This window comes from Puntigrus tetrazona, chromosome 14 (assembly GCF_018831695.1).
Source record: "Puntigrus tetrazona isolate hp1 chromosome 14, ASM1883169v1, whole genome shotgun sequence".
NCBI lineage: Eukaryota > Metazoa > Chordata > Actinopteri > Cypriniformes > Cyprinidae > Puntigrus > Puntigrus tetrazona.
Genome location: NC_056712.1, coordinates 20,824,824 through 20,843,263, shown reverse-complemented (window position 1 = coordinate 20,843,263; position 18,440 = coordinate 20,824,824). Strand labels below are relative to the sequence as shown.

At 38.2% G+C, this 18,440-nt stretch overlaps 1 protein-coding gene across 5 annotated transcripts in view; it reads left to right on the top strand.

Annotated features, from left to right (window-relative positions):
• The window catches only part of atp11c (ATPase phospholipid transporting 11C), a 52,169-nt gene extending 34,296 nt beyond the window's left edge, over nucleotides 1-17,873 (top strand). Inside the window, exons 6-31 of one of the 5 annotated variants that reach the window (XM_043256775.1) lie at nucleotides 693-821; nucleotides 1,076-1,164; nucleotides 1,885-1,935; nucleotides 2,289-2,353; nucleotides 2,444-2,525; nucleotides 3,093-3,243; nucleotides 3,506-3,703; nucleotides 4,028-4,198; nucleotides 4,953-5,140; nucleotides 5,215-5,286; nucleotides 6,026-6,099; nucleotides 6,594-6,697; nucleotides 6,888-7,069; nucleotides 7,146-7,412; nucleotides 7,556-7,733; nucleotides 7,834-7,936; nucleotides 8,120-8,265; nucleotides 8,375-8,434; nucleotides 9,048-9,175; nucleotides 9,244-9,379; nucleotides 9,463-9,528; nucleotides 9,605-9,708; nucleotides 9,842-9,998; nucleotides 12,985-13,093; nucleotides 14,153-14,184; nucleotides 15,309-17,873. In XM_043256775.1, the coding sequence (XP_043112710.1) occupies nucleotides 693-821; nucleotides 1,076-1,164; nucleotides 1,885-1,935; nucleotides 2,289-2,353; nucleotides 2,444-2,525; nucleotides 3,093-3,243; nucleotides 3,506-3,703; nucleotides 4,028-4,198; nucleotides 4,953-5,140; nucleotides 5,215-5,286; nucleotides 6,026-6,099; nucleotides 6,594-6,697; nucleotides 6,888-7,069; nucleotides 7,146-7,412; nucleotides 7,556-7,733; nucleotides 7,834-7,936; nucleotides 8,120-8,265; nucleotides 8,375-8,434; nucleotides 9,048-9,175; nucleotides 9,244-9,379; nucleotides 9,463-9,528; nucleotides 9,605-9,708; nucleotides 9,842-9,998; nucleotides 12,985-13,089 (3,006 nt within the window). In that variant the 3' untranslated portion in view covers nucleotides 13,090-13,093; nucleotides 14,153-14,184; nucleotides 15,309-17,873. Of the gene's footprint in view, nucleotides 1-692; nucleotides 822-1,075; nucleotides 1,165-1,884; nucleotides 1,936-2,288; nucleotides 2,354-2,443; nucleotides 2,526-3,092; nucleotides 3,244-3,505; nucleotides 3,704-4,027; nucleotides 4,199-4,952; nucleotides 5,141-5,214; nucleotides 5,287-6,025; nucleotides 6,100-6,593; nucleotides 6,698-6,887; nucleotides 7,070-7,145; nucleotides 7,413-7,555; nucleotides 7,734-7,833; nucleotides 7,937-8,119; nucleotides 8,266-8,374; nucleotides 8,435-9,047; nucleotides 9,176-9,243; nucleotides 9,380-9,462; nucleotides 9,529-9,604; nucleotides 9,709-9,841; nucleotides 9,999-10,125; nucleotides 10,743-11,555; nucleotides 11,647-12,984; nucleotides 13,094-14,152; nucleotides 14,185-15,308 lie in introns of those variants that run through there. The other 4 variants (XM_043256776.1, XM_043256777.1, XM_043256778.1 and 1 more) reach the window with 4 other exon arrangements.
• Nucleotides 17,874-18,440: the final 567 nt, after the last annotated feature.

The following is an 18,440-nucleotide window of genomic DNA, read 5'->3' as shown; positions in this document are numbered from 1 at the left end:
TTGGAACAGTTTGCTAATACAGCTTGCTGAATGTCAATTATTTGCGCTGTAGCTGAAAACCACTCTTGTAATCATGCACTACTGTTTTAATCATTTATTTTGTTTGAAGTTTATCATAAAATGGAAAAAAGTTATTTTAAGTTGTAATAATATTTCACTATAATTTTGTTTTCCACATTTATTTTCACTGTCTTCCTATATTTTGCAGTATATGTTATTACAAATTGCAAGCACATACCCAAACACTCTCACTTAAGACACTTTTCATATCAAGAATAGAAATATTAATCAAAATGTTATTTTAAAATGTCATAAATATTACTTATGGCCCTAAATTAGACATCAAGTGGTTGGCCAAAAGTGTTATTTTCATGTTAATTTAAATTTATATTAATTATAATAACGTAGGCTGTTGGATGTGCAAACTTATTAATATGACATTTTAAATAAAACGTGAATTTTTATAAAAACAGCACAAACTGTTCAAAACAAAGTGGACAAGATTTTACAGTAGTATGTCCATTATTTATTTGTGTATATATAATTATATATACACTTATGCATGCAAACACATACATATTTTTTTAATTCTATATTTTTGTTACAATATTTGAACTTGACATTTAATTATCCAAACAGTTGTGAAGCATTGAGCTGTGGTCTTGTGTTCATGTCAACGTGTTTCTGGTTAGGTGGGTGATGTGGTTGAAGTGGTGGAGGACGAGACCTTTCCCTGTGACCTGATTCTGTTGCAGTCTAGTCGAGAAGACGGTACTTGTTTTGTCACCACAGCCAGCTTGGATGGAGAATCCAACCACAAAGTGAGCTGCTTCTTGCAATCACAGATATAATTGTAGATTTAATTCTATCGTTTTTGCTCTCTGAATTTTAAGTATAAACAGAATATGAGATACGAATTCATAAACCATACTCTTCTTTAGCCAAAGTCTTTAAATAGGTGGCCCAGATCTTGTCATAATCATCCTTCTGCTCCTAGTCTTTCTCCCACTTCCATTCGTCTGTATTTGTGTGTACAACATGACCTGGAATACTAATTTGCCTGTCTTTCCCTCAGACACACTACACAGTGCCAGACACAGAGAAGGACCTGCAGGCTCTCACTGCCACCATCGAGTGTGAACAACCCCAGCCTGACCTCTACAAGTACGAACTCATCTAGCACAAACAGTCACTTAACCGAAATCCCTTTCGCTGCCTCATGATGAAACAGAAGCCGTTGCGACCGCTCTTGAATATGTCAAATCCAGTTTCAGCTCAGTAGGTTGTTTGATTGTCAGATCAGCAGCTAATGGTGTGATTCCACAGAAGAGTCAGACACTATCTAGCCTTTCTGTTTGACTATAAGAACAAACAGACCTTGAAACAAACACAATTTGCAAGTTTAGAGAGGCAGTCCTTGGCCTCCAACTGTAATAGCAGTTTAACTCTGCAGCGCCCCCTATTGCTAAGCACGTCTCGCTAAAGCCTCTTTAAGCAGGAGAACATTTGCATTTCTGATTTCTAGAGCACCAGATGTCGCCTGCTAAAATTCTGTCTATAAAAAAAAAAACTTCAAAGGGCTGTTGCCAATATGCCAGACTGTTGGGTCATCACCAATGAGCATCTTCCTTGTAATTGGTTCATTTCGTACAAGGCTCATTTGCATAGTGTACTGTACTAGAATATAGATATTATCATCAAGCCTCTTTAATGGGGAAGGAGTCTACGTGAAACGAACAAAACGCTAATGCATGTGCACTCTTTACCTCCACTGAATGTTTTCATTTTGACCTCAAGTACGTCTGTGCATTCATACTGCGTGTGTTTGTTGTCGACGGAACATACATGAGCGTGTATGACCGGAGCTTGTTTGCTCTATTGCAGGTTTGTGGGTCGAATGCACATTTACAAGCCAGAGCAGGAGCCAGCAGTAAGGTGAGACCGTCTTTGGTTCGTTCCCATGGGCCCACTATATCCCAGAGTACCTCCTAGTCACTTCGGCTCTGTCTTTTCCCTTTGCATTAGCCTCTGATCATTATTCCATCGACCCGTAACGCCATAGCAGCATTAAAGTAAAGCCAGCCTGGCAGCTTCTCAAGCCCTGCACGCTCTTCCATTTGTAACTGGGCCGCTTGAAATGTTTTTATGAGTCTCTACGCCGTGTCCTTCACGAGAGCGGCCCAGGCCAAACCGGCCTACATATTTTCAGCAATGCTGCTCATTAGGAGTTTTGGATGCCAGGATGTGCCTTTGTTGACATAATTGTTTGTTTTTATGGTTTAATTTAGATCTTTGGGCCCAGAGAATCTTCTCCTAAAAGGTGCTACTTTGAAAAACACCAAGAAGATTTATGGTAGGCCCTGGCGCCTTTTAATTAGATGGATTTTTGATGATGAGGAATTAAATTTACCCAAATCACTCTTTGTTGCTTTCCCTGTTAAAGGTGTCGCAGTATACACGGGCATGGAAACAAAGATGGCGCTCAACTACCAGGGCAAATCTCAGAAACGATCAGCTGTTGAAAAGTGAGTGACGAGAGCCACATTCCACCCTAGTGTGCGGTCAGGTTGAAATATTGATTTTTGGATTATTAGCCATGTCAATTTGAATGATTTGATATTGATTGCAAATACCAAGATTGATCTTTTTTCCACATTAATATTCCTGAGTCAATATCAAATCAATTGAATCAGTATGATGTGAATCCGAATTCAGTTAAATTACCAATTTCTACCAAAGTTTGTATAACTAAATATATTTGTCTTTTTTTCTCTATAGTATCTTTCTGCAGAATTTTTTTTTAATGTATCTATTTATTTCAAATGATCTTATATAATAATATTGACAAACTGTACACAATGAAAATGTTTAAAGTAAAATAATCATTAACATGAACGTGTAATGATGATGATTATGATAAAAAGGTAATATTAATAATTATTTTATGAATAATAATAACTTCAAAATAAGTAAATCAGAGAACTTTAGCGTTGTTTTGCACTAGAAGATTTCTTAGCATGTTTTTATTGTTTTATATGTATGTAACATAATTAAGTAAATTAAGCATGTGTATGTTTTCCTCTTCTTTGCAGATCCATCAATGCCTTTCTGCTGGTGTATCTTTGTATCCTCATCAGCAAAGCTGTTGTGTGTACAACGCTAAAGTATGTATGGCAGAGCAAAGAAGGTCAGGATGAGCCTTGGTACAACCAGAAAACTCAGAAGGAGAAAGACACTAATATGGTTAGCAGTCTAAGGATTTCACATCTGACCAATTTGAACATGATTACATGAATCAATTAGCAACTCCCTCTGTATCATCAGTCATTCTTGATGCTATTAATATAAATTATGAGCTAATCTGGCCTCAGGTGGCTGTGGTCTGCTCTTACACAGATCATACTTAATAAATCATAATTAGGGATTAGCTTTATGTTTAACTTCTGCTGTTTCAGATATGATATTGTGTCTGAGACTGAATGCAGGTGTTCTGTCTTTGTTTCAGTATTTGAAGATGTTTACAGACTTCCTCTCCTTCATGGTCCTCTTCAACTTTATAATCCCCGTGTCCATGTACGTAACCGTGGAGATGCAGAAATTCTTGGGCTCTTTCTTTATCACTTGGGATAAAGACTTCTTTGACCCGGAGATCCAAGAAGGAGCGCTTGTCAACACTTCAGACCTCAATGAGGAACTTGGCCAGGTTAGACACTTTATTCAAACCCGAGCTCAGATCTAATTTTTTTTTTTTTTTTTTTTTTTTTCATTATTATTATTATAATACAATGACATGAGTATAATGTGAGCTGTCCCTGGCTCTTCCATGGGTAGTGAGGTCACAGATCACCCTTGGCTGGTTATGCAGATGATTACTCTAAATTACAGGCCATGCTTCGTTAAACTGATTTATGCAAGCAGACTGGTTTTGTCACAATTTAATAGTCTGGCCTTGTCAGACTTATTTGAGAATGTGCTTTATTGCCTGGGTTTATAGTCATTAAGGTCAACATTTGTCTGCGCCCTGCAGGTGGAATATGTATTCACAGACAAGACGGGCACGCTGACCCAGAACAACATGGAGTTCATCGAGTGCTGTATAGACGGCTTCCAGTACAAACACAGAGACACCCGTAGCGAGCTGGACGGCTTCACTGTGACGGACGGACCTGTGAATAAACTGCAGGTGAAGGCTGGACAGGTGAGTTACACTCCATTCTGAGACCCCAAGGACCAGAGATGGGATTGATTTTACATTTACAGATTGTGTTGTTGGATGTGTACACCTTAAAATGTAAACAGATAGCAGACCTTTTCAATTATAAATCCTCTGAGACTGCAATATAAACACAAAGGCAGTAAATGTCCAATGGTTCTGTCGGCAGGCTATGAAGAACTAAAGTTATGTGTTTTTTTGTTGGTTTTTTTTTTTTTTTACATTGTCATATTCATCATAAACGGACAGACCTTTGAGAGCACTTCTTTTGTGAGGGCCCTTCTCAGTGTGTAGTGCACATGATCTGTATTCTGAGGGTTGTCATAATATCAAAATGTTAGCAATAAATTCTGATACCACTGGAAATAGGATCAATTTTCTCTACCAGTTTTGATAAACAAATATATTGTTGTACTAACTATCTTTTGTATAAAAAAAATCATACATTTTAAATTGTATGTATTAATATTAACATTTATATATAACAATATTATAATAAATATAATAATATCATTACATTATAAATAAATATTAACAAATCAAATAAAATTATTGGTTCTAAACTTTGTGCATTTCTTTATTCTTAAAAAAATAAAATGAAGAAAAAAATTAACTTTTTTTGTACTTCATCCTAAGTTTTTTGTCAACATTTTGAATTGTGTATCTAATGTTTAGACAAAATCTTATTTATTTTATTTCACATTTTCATTTTTTATACCCTTTTATTTCAATCTATCAGGAGAAAGAGGAGTTGTTCCTGCGGGCCTTGTGTCTGTGTCACACGGTGCAGGTGAAGGAGGCTGGATCTGAAGAAGTACTTATGGACCAAGTTGATGGGATCGACGGGATGCTGCCTCATCCGGAGGAGGAAAGAGGCTTCATCGCATCATCTCCTGATGAGATCGCACTGGTCAAAGGAGCCATGAAGTAAGAAGTTTATTCTTTTTAGTCTAACAGAAACTCATGCCGGCTCTATCAGACATAACTTCTCTTCTGTTCAGATACGGCTTCACCTTCCTTGGTCTGGAGAGCAAGAGTATGAAGATAAAGAACAGGGAAAATAATATAGAGGAGTAAGTTATGACTCTTGAAATTATGACCCTTAAAATTAGAGACTCATTAAAAACATGTTATTGCTAATATGCTGCATTTTTTATTTTTTTTTGTAAATTGTATTAAAAAGTTTGGTAACACTTCCGATAGTCGACTTTAGACATTCTACTAACAGTAAGTAACTTTGCAACTACATTTCAACTAGCAGTTAGTGTACTAGTAAACCGTCTGCTTAATAACTTCTGACAATTTATTTAGGTCCTACTTCATACTTACTATAAGATATTTTTCAAATATATGTCAACTTATATGTACTAACCCTAAACCTACCCTAACCAGTGTTGCCAATTTAGCTGTTTTGTAGCTAGATTTAACGACCTCCCCACCCCTTTTGAGACTTTTTTTTCAAAGGTTTAGGTGCAAATATAGCAACCTCTTGGACAAACCTTATCTAAGTTCTCTTCTGGCCCCCTGATCTATATTCATCTTTATATAGATCAGTAAACTTGCCATTATAGTGTCATCTAGTGACATTTGGCTACCAGTTTTAGCTACTTTTATTCGAAAGCAGTTTGTCAACATTGATCCTAACAGTCTACTCTGAGTTAGAACACTACTTGCAAATTAATGAGAATTAGTTGACCTCTAGTTACAGATATACTTATAGTTAAAAGATTGTCTAAAGTGGACTCAAAATAAAGTATAACCAAAAGATTTATGGCAGTTAAGGGTCTGTATAATATTCATCTAATATTTTAGGTACAAGTTGCTCCATGTCCTAAACTTCGACCCAGTTAGACGGAGAATGAGCGTCATCGTGCAGACCAAATCAGGTGAGCTGGAGATCATTAGTGGTGCTTGCTATGGCTTTTGCTATTGCTCATAATCAGGGTTATAGATTTGAATATACAAATAACACATCCCACGTTATTCCTCCTGGTGATGTGAATGATAACCATGAGAGGAGGGATGACCTTTTTAGCAGTTAGACTTGATGGATAAAGCAAGGAAATATCATAGGTTTGTATTAAAGCAGGGACACAAGTACAGATTAGATTTTTTTTTTAATTATTACTTGATTTAGTTTCTTTTTGACACAGTATTTTGTATCTTTGTTTTAGGTCATGTCTCTCTCTTAAGGTTAAAATACTTCATGTATTTCATTTTAGAATGAATAGCTGCTAAGTAAAAAATTTAATAATTTATACTAACAGTCACTAACCACTCAGAACACCAGAACACTTAGCAAGCCCCCATCTTAGCATTGTGCATTGTGAGTTTTGCAGATGATGACTCTGAATGTTTCTGTCTTTAACTGTTTATTTAGGGGAAACGTTGCTTTTCTGTAAGGGAGCTGATTCTTCCATCTTCCCAAGAGTCAAACCGGAGGAGGTGGATAGGATTCGAATGCACGTTGAGCGAAATGCAACGGTACTGCGATAGATTTCATTGAGATAATGTCTTGCAGCGTCTTTAATTTCCGAGGATGAGATGACCGTTTTCATTTTTATACTGGAATAAAGCATAAGAGAAAGAGACGTTAAAAGAGACGTCCTGTTGAGACATTAAATATTGAAAAGGTCAGTCAGTTTTGGCCTAATTGCATGTTTTCGCTCACCAGGAGGGTTACCGTACACTGTGTGTGGCCTATAAGCAGCTGAGTGCTGAAGAATATGCTGTGGCAGACACTGGGCTGAGGGAGGCTAGATTGGCTCTCCAGGACAGAGAGGAGAAGCTCATGGCCGTGTATAACCAGGTGGAGACAGGCATGAGTTTGATTGGAGCCACCGCTGTGGAGGACCGGTTGGTATTTATGACATGTTGTTTTCTCAAAGGAATATTCTGAATAGCTTTAATGTAATAACATCTTGTGTCCCAGACTTCAGGAGGAGGCAGCAGAAACCATGGAGGCCTTGCAGGGTGCTGGGATGAAGGTTTGGGTGCTGACAGGGGACAAAATGGAGACGGCAAAGTCTACCTGTTATGCCTGTCGTCTGTTCCAGAGGGGTACAGAGCTACTTGAACTGACTGTGCGGACACTGGAAGATGGGAGGTCAAAGCGTGAGGAGAAAGTTCTTGAGTTGTTACGGGACTACTATAGAAGAGCAGTACAAGATGCCCCACCTGTCAAAGCTGGGGTCACCAGGTCAGACCCTTGAACTACTGGCTTTGTCCTAAATGTTTGGTACAGTTTAGAAACATAATAAGAATTTTAATATTGTTAACTCTTTTGTACAGTTGTGCAGTACATTTAATAACTTCTAATTTAGGATCCTTTTTGTTCCACAGGAGCTGGTCTACTGCAAATCGGGATTATGGCTTCATCATAGATGGGGCGACATTGTCGTTAGTAATGAACCCACCGCGTGAGGTGGATGCCAGTCAGTACAGGAGCCTGTTTCTGCAGATCTGCCAGAACTGCACTGCTGTGCTCTGCTGCCGCATGGCCCCCCTGCAGAAAGCTCAGGTCACACCCGCAGACCCGCATTTTGGCGACTTTTTATGGTGCTTATAATAACTTGTACTTTACGAATAAGTTGGTAAAAATGATCTTTTATCCAATTTAGATAGTGAAGATGGTGAAGAACTCCAAAGGTTCCCCAATCACTCTCTCCATTGGCGATGGGGCCAACGATGTTAGCATGATCCTTGAGGCACACGTGGGCATTGGTGAGCTATGATTCTGAAAATTCAGTTTTAATGTAATAAGAATGACATGTTAAAATACATTATAAAAAACTGTTGTTTAAAATGATGGTATTTCATGACGTTACAGTTTTTTTATTGTAAGTGAACATGTCTTAATCTGCATTTTTTCGGAGTTGGTGTGTAATGTTGCTATTGCGTGTTCAGGTATTAAAGGTAAGGAGGGCCGTCAAGCTGTGAGGAACAGTGACTACGCCATTCCTAAACTCAAGCACTTAAAGAAGCTTTTGCTGGCTCATGGGCATCTCTACTATGTGCGCATTGCGCATCTCGTCCAGTACTTCTTTTATAAAGTACGTCTGGCATCCAGTGGACCGTGTTTCAGACTGTAAATATACATAAATGTTGTTGTTTTAGTGAATCCTTCTGAAATTTTAAACCTATATCTATTCCCTCCTGCAGAATCTCTGCTTCATCTTACCTCAGTTCCTGTACCAGTTTTTCTGTGGATACTCTCAGCAGGTACAGTATGTACAAATAAAATGCTTTTCAGAAGACTACATCCCAGCAGGTCCCTCTCCTCTGCTCTGTCCTTTGCAACTTTCCTCTCAATTTCTCTCTCTGCCCTTCTTTCTTCTGAGATATATATATATATATCTATATATATATATATATATCTACTAATGAAAAATTCTGTTAGCTTTGGTGTAGTGGTTAGTGCTTTTTTTGTCTTGGCACGCAGCAAAATGACAAAATGCACAAATGTGTTGTGTCCGATCTTTCTCTCGTTCTCACCTTGTAGAGCCATTCTGTTTTGCCATCTATAAAAACTTAAAATACAGCTGCTCAGACATCGCTCTGAAATCCTATAATTGGGTTTCGACCTCGACCTCACATTTTCCAGCATGTGTGTGTGTGTGTGTGTGTGTGTGTGTATATATATATATATATATATATATATATATATATATATATATATATATATATATATATATATATATAATATATAATCAAGTGACCATTGCATGCAGCCACACAGTCAGTTTCCCTTTCTTTGTTGTGTGCATATGTGTGATTTCCTTAACGTGGTATTAACCTCCCCGGTCCCCGTCCTTCCCCTCGTTCCCCTTCCCAGCCCCTGTACGACGCAGCCTATCTGACGATGTACAACATCTGCTTCACCTCCATGCCCATTCTGGCCTACAGCCTGCTGGAACAGCACATATCCATGGAGATTCTGCTGGACAATGCCGCCCTCTACAGGTATCACTGCAGTTCTTCTACTTATTTAATTTGTACTGTGCTGTTGCTAAAACACTGCGTTCTTACAGAGAAATAGCCAATAACGCCATGTTACGCTGGCGCCCCTTCCTCTACTGGACAGTATTAGGAATTTTTCAGGGTCTCCTGTTCTTCTTTGGTGTCCGTTTCCTGTTCAGCAATCCAGCCTTACAGGATAATGGGCAGGTTAGAGATGGTTATACTTTTTAATATGTCTCTGAATAAAAAAATCGGGTATTGCACTTGCTTTACTGCTTTCTCTTTTTCAGGTCTTTGGAAACTGGTCTTATGGAACAATTGTCTTTACCGTCCTTGTTTTTACTGTTACATTGAAGGTTGGTGGCTTAACTATATAAAAAAAAGTATCTCAAATCTTCATTCGTCAGATACTGACTGTTTTTTCTCTCTCAGCTGGCTCTGGATACACGGCACTGGACGTGGATCAATCATTTTGTGATATGGGGCTCTTTGGCTTTCTATGTTTTCTTCAGTTTCTTCTGGGGAGGCATCATATGGTAAGCAAATGTTAAAACAAAAATCATCCACCAGGGATATTTTTTTTGTACTGCAGCTCTGATAATTTCCAGCCAACTTTTATTGTAGAATGAAGTTGTGTGCTCTATATCTCTCCTTTCTCTTATTTCCTAGGCCATTTTTGAAGCAGCAACGTTTGTACTTTGTGTTTGCCAACATGCTGAGTTCAGTCTCTGCCTGGCTGGTTATCATCATCCTCATCCTCCTCAGTCTGTTGCCAGAGATCCTTTTGGTGGTCCTTCGCAAGCCCAGAGGCCCCCATTCACGACAGGTATACCTCTCCCTCCCCTTTTCTCTTTGAATTCTTCCTTTCTACCATATCCATGCGATTCTCTGTTATTTCTCCTGATTTAACTACTCTTCTGTTCTTCTTTCATCCTACACCGTGTCCTAATCAGGTGTGACGTGACGCAGTCACAGCCAATAAGAAGATATTTGATGTTGTACGTTTATATTTTGGGATCAATGTGGGCAGAGAAAAAAATGGCTGGTTTGCACAAAAAACGATTTACATGAAAAAAACGATAGCTTTTATTACTAGTTGCTTTATCACGTAACACCTGGTTGGGACACAGAGTTAAATTTCTCTTTGAACCCAATTTTACCTCCCTGTCAAATTTTACCTTATTTTACCTTTTAAGACTTTACTTTTATCCCCTTATACTTTGTCACTTCTCTAGCATCTGTTTACTTCACTTTCCCTCACTGTCATGAAGTATACCATTGACTTTTTTCCTAACAGAAATCTTACCTTGCTTTAAGGCTCTGAATGGTTCGGATTGTTGTGATTGGTCAAACAGACAGGAAGTCAATCAGTCTAATTGTTACCATCACTCTTCTTCGATGTCCTCTCCTTGACTCCTGTAGCGATTTTGTCCCGTGTATGTGCACTCTGATTGAAATGCACTTTATTTCATTAGTCAAGCACAAATACTTCCATCACCATGTGCTGCTGTGAGCGGCTGCCCAACCAGTTAACATGTAACACAGTTAGAATCAATAAACAATAATTAGACCCCTCGAATCATCTGAATTATTCAAAGGACATGAGCACACACTGTAGGCAGTCTGTGTTGTTAGTGACACTAGTTAAGCAGCCTTTCGGGCCAGAGATGAGCATACGGTGCCAATCTGCCCCCTGCCTCCTCACAGGTAGGTGCTGCGGCCTTTCCAAGTATGCCGCATGTCAATTAACTCCACCAAAAGAGAGAAAATATGGTCATGTTTTGATCTAGTAATTGTGGCATTTACTCAGTTGTAAACCGTAATAATAAACGTAGAGTTTAAAATTTAATGCATTTCATTGGAAAAATGGCCATGTAAAATAATAACTTGTGTGTAGAGGTTATATCACCGTTTGTTTTATGGGTACCTAGAAAGAGGAGAAAAAAATGACTTGGTGACAAGCTTGAAAAACAGCAGGAAGTGAGTGCGACTCGAGTTCTGCTGAACTTAGCCCTGCTTTTAGCTGTTATTGAAAATCAATGAAAATTAAACAAATAGAGTTTACTATAGATACAAGTGCAGTCTGTCCTATACTACTGATGTTTTTTTCTCCTAAAGGAATTAATAATTTTTTTATATACATTAAATTTTAAATATTACAAAATATATATTTACATAAAATGTTTAATTATTTATATATATTTAATAATTGCAGTTATTTAGGACTTTTTCAGGATCTATTTAGGATCTTAATAAATATTACCTTAACTCTACCTACACGCATACCTATAATCTTTCTTCTCCCCTTTTTTTCTTACCCTTGACCTTCCTTTAATTTTCCTGTCCTCTTTGGTCTCTCGCTCACCTGTGTGCTGTGCCGTAGATGAAGCGGCGGCTTCCTTCCTCTGGAACATCCACTATCTTCATGCTGTCGCAGACTGCTAGCACTCACAGCTTTTCCTGGAGTGACTGAGGTCTCTTTGCCTGCTCCTTTTCTGCTATTGTCTCACTGTCCTTCCTCCTCTGGGTTGCCTGTCTGTATCTTCGGTGTCCTGCCTGCTGTCTCTCCACCCGTTTGTCTCTGCTCCCTCTCTGTGAGGTGGTGATCGCTAGTTAGGTTGCTCTACTCTGGTACGAACGTGTTTGTCATGGGTGCTGGGTTTGCATTGTCAGTCAAAATATGTACCACAGTGGAGGGTGTCTGTCTTGAGGCGTTGTGCAAGAATTGTCCCCTGGAGTCGAGCCGTGGTGGTGGTGGGCGGTCTTCAGTGTGCGTCTGTAAGGGCTGCAGTGTATGATGGGGAATCCTTCAGCTGCCTGTTCTCGGTGCCTGCTGTCTCTGCATGCCCAGCCAGGAGAATGAGGCACACAAACATATACGGGGTTTCCTGCATGCGTGCTTGGCCCAGCCTTCACCGCTCCTCACACAAACCACTTTGGATGCATCAGTGATGGTTGAATCCGAATGAGATTTTGTGTGTATGTGAGAGAGAGTGCTTGTCCTGTTAGCGTTGAGGATTGCACAAAGCAAAGGAAGGAACATTTTAGTTTGAACTATTTAAATAATTTGTTGCAGAATTTAAAAGACAGTACAGTAATTAGTACATTTTCATGATGAAACAAATATGTTGTAATGAGATTAATCATATATATTTTTTTTAAATTAAGCCTTAAATGGAGGCCTTAAAAGGCTGTGTTTATCTGGAGAAAAAGCAGTTTAAAAAAAAGCTAAATAAATAAAACTGTAACATTAACACTTTAAGTTACTATCAATAATGTCACTTTTTTTAAAGTACTGAAAGAATTAAGAAATCATTATTAAAAAAAAAAAGGATACTTAATGCAAAATCGTTGGTTGTCTTGGGTTTATATTGTTTGAGTGGTAGCTGGCTTTTTGTGTGGTCATATTCATAATCTAGTACAACTAAGTAGGATTATGTTTGAAAAAAATGGACATTATCATTTCTGCCACGAAGGATAATCTATATGGAAATTGAAAACATGCATAAACATGTGGCCTAAAGTATGAAATCTCATAATTGTTAATGTCCTTCACCATGTTTTGTCTTCTTTTTGAAGAAAGATGTACTGTATAGCAGTTTTGTGTGTGCGTGTGTGTGTGCGTGTGTGTGTGTGTGCGTGTGTGTGTGCGTGTGTGCGTGCGTGTGTGCGTGTGTGCGTGCGTGCGTGCGCGTGTGCGTGTGCATGCGCGTGTGCGTGTGCGTGCGCGTGCGCGTGTGCGTGTGCGCGTGCGCGTCTGTGTCTGATCCATCCTGTCCTAAGTGTCTTTCACCCCCCTCCCACCCTTTCAGAAAAAGCCAAGTCAGTCGAATGTGGGGGGCAACCAGTCCTCTCAGTCTTCAGCCAGACCCCTGCTCATGAGAACCTTTTCAGACGAGTCCAATTCTGTCATATAAACAGGTACAAGACCCCAGACTTTTCAATCAGAGCCCCAGTTGAGTGCCTTACCCTAGTCATCCACAAGGGATTTGCCTCCTATAGTCGGTGCAGTTCCTCCCCTTGGGTTAAGTCGGCCCCCCTCTGTGGGATGATTTTAATTTCTTCTGAATCCTGCTGCGGAAATTCTCCCTGCCTCAGGATGAACTCACATCGGTCGGCTGAAAAGACATTTAGTCTTTGACGTACTTACAGAAAAGACACAATGTAACCCAATAGCCTCACACTTTTTCCATTGGTTGGTATTGCAGAAATATTTTCCCATTAATTTTCTCCATAAAGATTTAGAATTCTGTGATTCTACATAATCTTTCTGTATGTTACTAGAAATTTTTTAATAAAATGGAAGTTTGTTAACATTGTTTTCTCTATGGACAGTTTTTTAATGGGATTTTTCTTCTGTAATCCTGCTGTTGGACCTATACACAAAAACATTTTTTTAAGTATTAACATAACCCCCAATGCTTTACTGCTTACAGTAAGGAATTGAAAAACAAGCTGAAGTAAAATAATGAATTAGTGAATATTAAATGATCTATTCAGCCTGCCAGGGGAAACTCCACCCCTCATTATATCATGCATGTGCTTCTCAAGTACCTGTGATTGGATCTTTATTAACCGACTAAACCAGTCCTCTGCCATGTTTGTTGTCCTAGTTAATCTCATCTGGGTTTGTTTGTGTGTGAATGACAACATGAGTGTGTGGTTGTTTTAAAGCAGCGTCATGTTGGTCTTATTGCTGGGAATTTCATGTGGTGTGGTAGTTGTTTGTAAATTTTTTATTTTTATTTTTTTTCCTGTGACAATGGAAGTCCTTTAACCCGCCTAATGGCTGCCTAACCTTTGTATGGCATTTTTGGGGGGTTCCAGTGATGCTTTGCATTCTGCATGCTGCTGTGCTAGTTTTGCATGTTTACCTGTGACAAAAGCTTTTGGGGTCACTTTGTGATGGTTGTAAGTTTTTGGTGAGGCTGTAGATAGGAGGTGCTCACCAGCATTAAACTTGCTTTCTGTTCTTCTCAGCTGTCAGAGGATTCCTCGACTGACACATACAGGTAAAGTGCTCTGTATGATCAAAAGGAATGTTCTGGGTTCAACACAAGTTCATTTTCGAACATAAGCGTTTACCGAAAAATTCACCCAAATAGATTACTTCGATAATAAACAAAAACACATTTGACAATTCATGGGACAATTTTGGCTTCTTAATAGCAGAGAAAAACTTTTATAACACTTTAACAAAAATAAATATTGTTTATATTAAATAAATTTGTTACAATTATTCATGATTATTTTTCTTTTACTCTTAAGCAGAGAACAGTTCGTATTGAACTCGTCTTTTTATTGTGAGAAACTACACATTAACTGTTGGCAAAAACAGTTTTTCATGCACATGTCAAGTTTGAGATTTTGGGCTTTTTGGTTTTTCCCCCAAGTTTTTTTTTTTTTTTAGACAAGTGGACAGAAAACATCTAAAAGACACCGTTAAGTGTTTCTTTTATAGCATTGTGTCAATAGATTTTATGAATTAATCATCTAGTATTTAGGTTTTTTTCAAGTAGAAATGTATGCAAATTAGCTCATATTTCATTAAATAACTCATTTGAATATCTAAACTTAACATTTTTAAAAAACGTACAAAAGATGATCATCAATGTAAACAGTCAGGTGTTTAAGTCAGGCGATAACCATATTCACCTGCAGTGTCTCGCCTTGAATCAAAAGTGAATTATAGTTGTTGTAAGTTTTTGTCAAAAGGGAATACCGCAGCACTTTTCTTCTTGTCACGTAGCACAGATTTTAAAAAATGTTGCTCCTTTCTACTTCACAGATGGCCCAGTTTTTTAAAAAACCCGTAAATCGGCGAGCACTTGTCTAAATCCAGAACATTTCTTAAACCAGGGTTCACATCGGCATTTTATTTGGTCTAATAATATGAGTGAATCATTACTGGCCACCAGATCCTCCTCTGATTAGGATGGTTCTTTGGTGCATACGAGTTTGATTTGGTGTTAAGTACATGATTATCTGGGTACATGTGGTTATTCTTGATGAATCAATCAAATAATTGATGCACTTAAAACATTTTTGCTAATCGTATCTTTCCTATTCAACTGTTAAATACATTTGTACACGTGTGCTGAAGAGTTTTGTGTGGTGATGTTTTTGTACACCGCAGATGGCTGCTGTCACACCTCTCTCCTACAAGCATCTGAAGGAGCGCTACTGATGGGCACGGGACAGCCTTGGGTTAAGACTACTGACCAGACCCTCACATCCGCCGGGGTCGCTGCCCTTCTTCCTGTCCGTTTAAATGGAACCAACTTAAACTGCTTTTCTGTTACATCTTATCCCAATGCCTTCCATTCCAGCACGATTCCTCAAGAACTATGTTTTCACACTGTTTTCTGGCCTGCCAAACTCTCACGTTCAACCCTACGAGGGATGAATGTGACGCTGGCTGTCGTCAGTAGCGTTCGAATGCTACAGAATGTACCAACATCCTTATTGGTTCTCTTGCATGTCCGCTCCAAAAAAAAAAAAAGTCTCATAAATGCCACTTTGCGTACTTCGTAGGCAGACAGTCGGCCCCTTTTGTGATCGGTTAGCAGGTGTGATCGCAATCCCAAATCGTAGTTTAGAGTTTTGTGATATGTAGCTGTTCGAGATCCCTAAATGTGAGCTCTCTCTAAGATGCTGCACTGCGGGCCCTGACCCTATGGGTATAAAAGCTGCCTTTCAACAACTTGCTGTTTGTTCGACCACATGGAGTTCTGGGACGTCCCGACAACTCTGTATGTGTACGTTTGTGTGTGTGAGAAATCGAAAATCAATTTCGGATTTTCTTATAACGTATTGTCACCGTCTTTCGATGTTACTCTTTGTTGAAACGGGGATCAGTTTACAGTTGGGTTACAAATTGTACTAGTGGGGGGAAAAAGTGTGGAAAATATTTGCTTGATGCCAAAAAAAAAAAAAAAAAAAAAAAAAAGAAAGAGAATTTATTAAAACGGGCAACCGTCTCTCTTCAGTTTTTCCTTGAGGATAAGTTATCCATTGTTACGGCATATGCCAGGATTGGTTCTCGAAGCAAAGTCAATAGCATATTTAAGAGTGAGTCCGAGTTAACAGTCCATTCACTGTTGAGCCATTAATGACATATATATTGAATGTGTCAGCTTTAAATATCAGGCCAGTGCTCCAAAACACTTTCACGTCCACGTGCACACATTTCACTTTTGAGGAGACTAAATGAATCGTTTATGAGCAGTGGATATTAGATTGGCAAAATAGTAGCTTGGATCCAATGCATATTGAAAGTTATTTCTGCCCTCTAGTGGTTTGATGGGCTTGTAATCTTTATTCTGCTTTCTTCGCTTCTGAATACATTCCATTTCTATGTGCCATAATTTCAATCACTTTTTAGATTATAATTGAATTACTTGTGATTTCTATTTATTGTACATTGTAATTGTTCTCACAAAGGTTGTATTTTTGTCAGAGGTGTTTCTTTCTCTTCTTAAATTAATCATTATCAGCTTGTGCCAACTGATTTTTTTTAAGTAATTTTTATTTTTTAAGCCTGTGCAATCCGCTGTTGAACAGATTGGGTTTCTATATCCAGACCCTGTAGACCAGCAGCTCTGGGCTCTTTCTCTGATCAGAGATCAGTCCTATAGACCCTCTCTTAATATATGGTGTGAATGCAGCTGAAATCTTTGTGTCCCTTTAATATGAATGATCTATTCCATTCTTCTTTCTGCTTGTAGCCCAGAATGAGTGTTAAAAAGCCACTGCCTGGCATGTTCTGTAATCGGGCACATTTTTATGTTCTGTTTCTCCAAAACAATGCCATATGAAAGATGCCCCTTTCCTGCTTCAGCTATCTTCAAGCGTGTATGTGGATTATCCAAGGAAAAGTGGCGTGTGTTAGACCTCTGACTGTGTCATGATGCTAAGCATCTTAAGCTCAACTTCCTTCTTGGGTCGGGCTTAATCCAGCTGTATCACAGCCCTGCGTAACCACCAGGCCTTCTTTTCATTTTTGATTACATCATGAATTAGCTTTCCAGAGAAGATATATCAGAGCTCTATTTACATTTGCTTTCAGCTAGACAGGGGAGGCCAGTTGGTGTGATGTTTCGTTGTGAACATTAGTCCAACGTGAGCCCATTTTTTGTTTTCTTGGTGCATGTGTGACTACTAATGCCACCACTGGACTGGACCCTGGTGAGCACATATACTCATACACACACACACAGACACACATACACATACACACACACACACACACCCACACCAAGATGAAGACACACCCATGTGTTTGTTCAGCTCAGTTTGGGAGGGGAAAACAGAACTTGCCTGCAATGTTTGAAATTTCCAAACAGACCTTTAAATTACTTCAGAGATGCTATTTTCAAAGCTTATAATAATTCTTGGATTCTCATGTTGCCTGAAATATATATATATAAATATTTGATTGTATTTTTAATGAAACTTTTTGAGCCACTTTTTGTAAGAAAAATAAAAACGTCCAAAAAAAGAAAAAAAAAATGCTGAGAAAGGCGGCCTGATTGTGGAGCGTGAGGCAGGGCTCAGGTGCGTTGTGTGAAATGAATCAGGCATTAGCACGGTCAGCCCTGCTTCCTCCATCCTGTCCCTCAGGCTCCAGCTGATCTGAATGTACCTCTCAAGACCAGTCTGTTTCAAACTTTTTTCTTTAATAAAAGCTGTTTTGAAAAGACATTTGTTTCTGAATTTTTTCAAATTCATATAAAATGTTCTACATGCACTTCATAGGGTTTCATTATAAACTATAGGACTATTGGACAAAAGCTAAAAAAAAGACACTGATTTTAAAAAAATAGTGTCACAGGACCTACAGTGACATAATAGCAGTTTGCTTCTTTTTATTTGGTTGTTGTTTATTAATTATTTTGTGCATTAAATTATGTATGCATTACCATTACGTGCATATAAGTATACTTTATCTTAATAATAGTAAATATATGTTTATACATGTCAAAAGTTTGAAAATAAATACTTAATGTTCATGAGTAAAAGGTTTATTATAATAATATTAATAGTATTAACAAAAACAAGTAACATGTATTGACAGCTAAATTCTCACCAAGGCTTTGTTTAATGAAAAATGTTTTTTTTTTTTTTTTAATTGAGGATTTTGAATTAATAATAGTATATGTAAATCTGAATAAATTCTGAAAGTTCATGTGAAAATTTTTTAATCCAAAAATTTTACTACCAGCTTATATAATAGCACCTAAGCTAGTTTTTGATGGCGTTCTTGTCC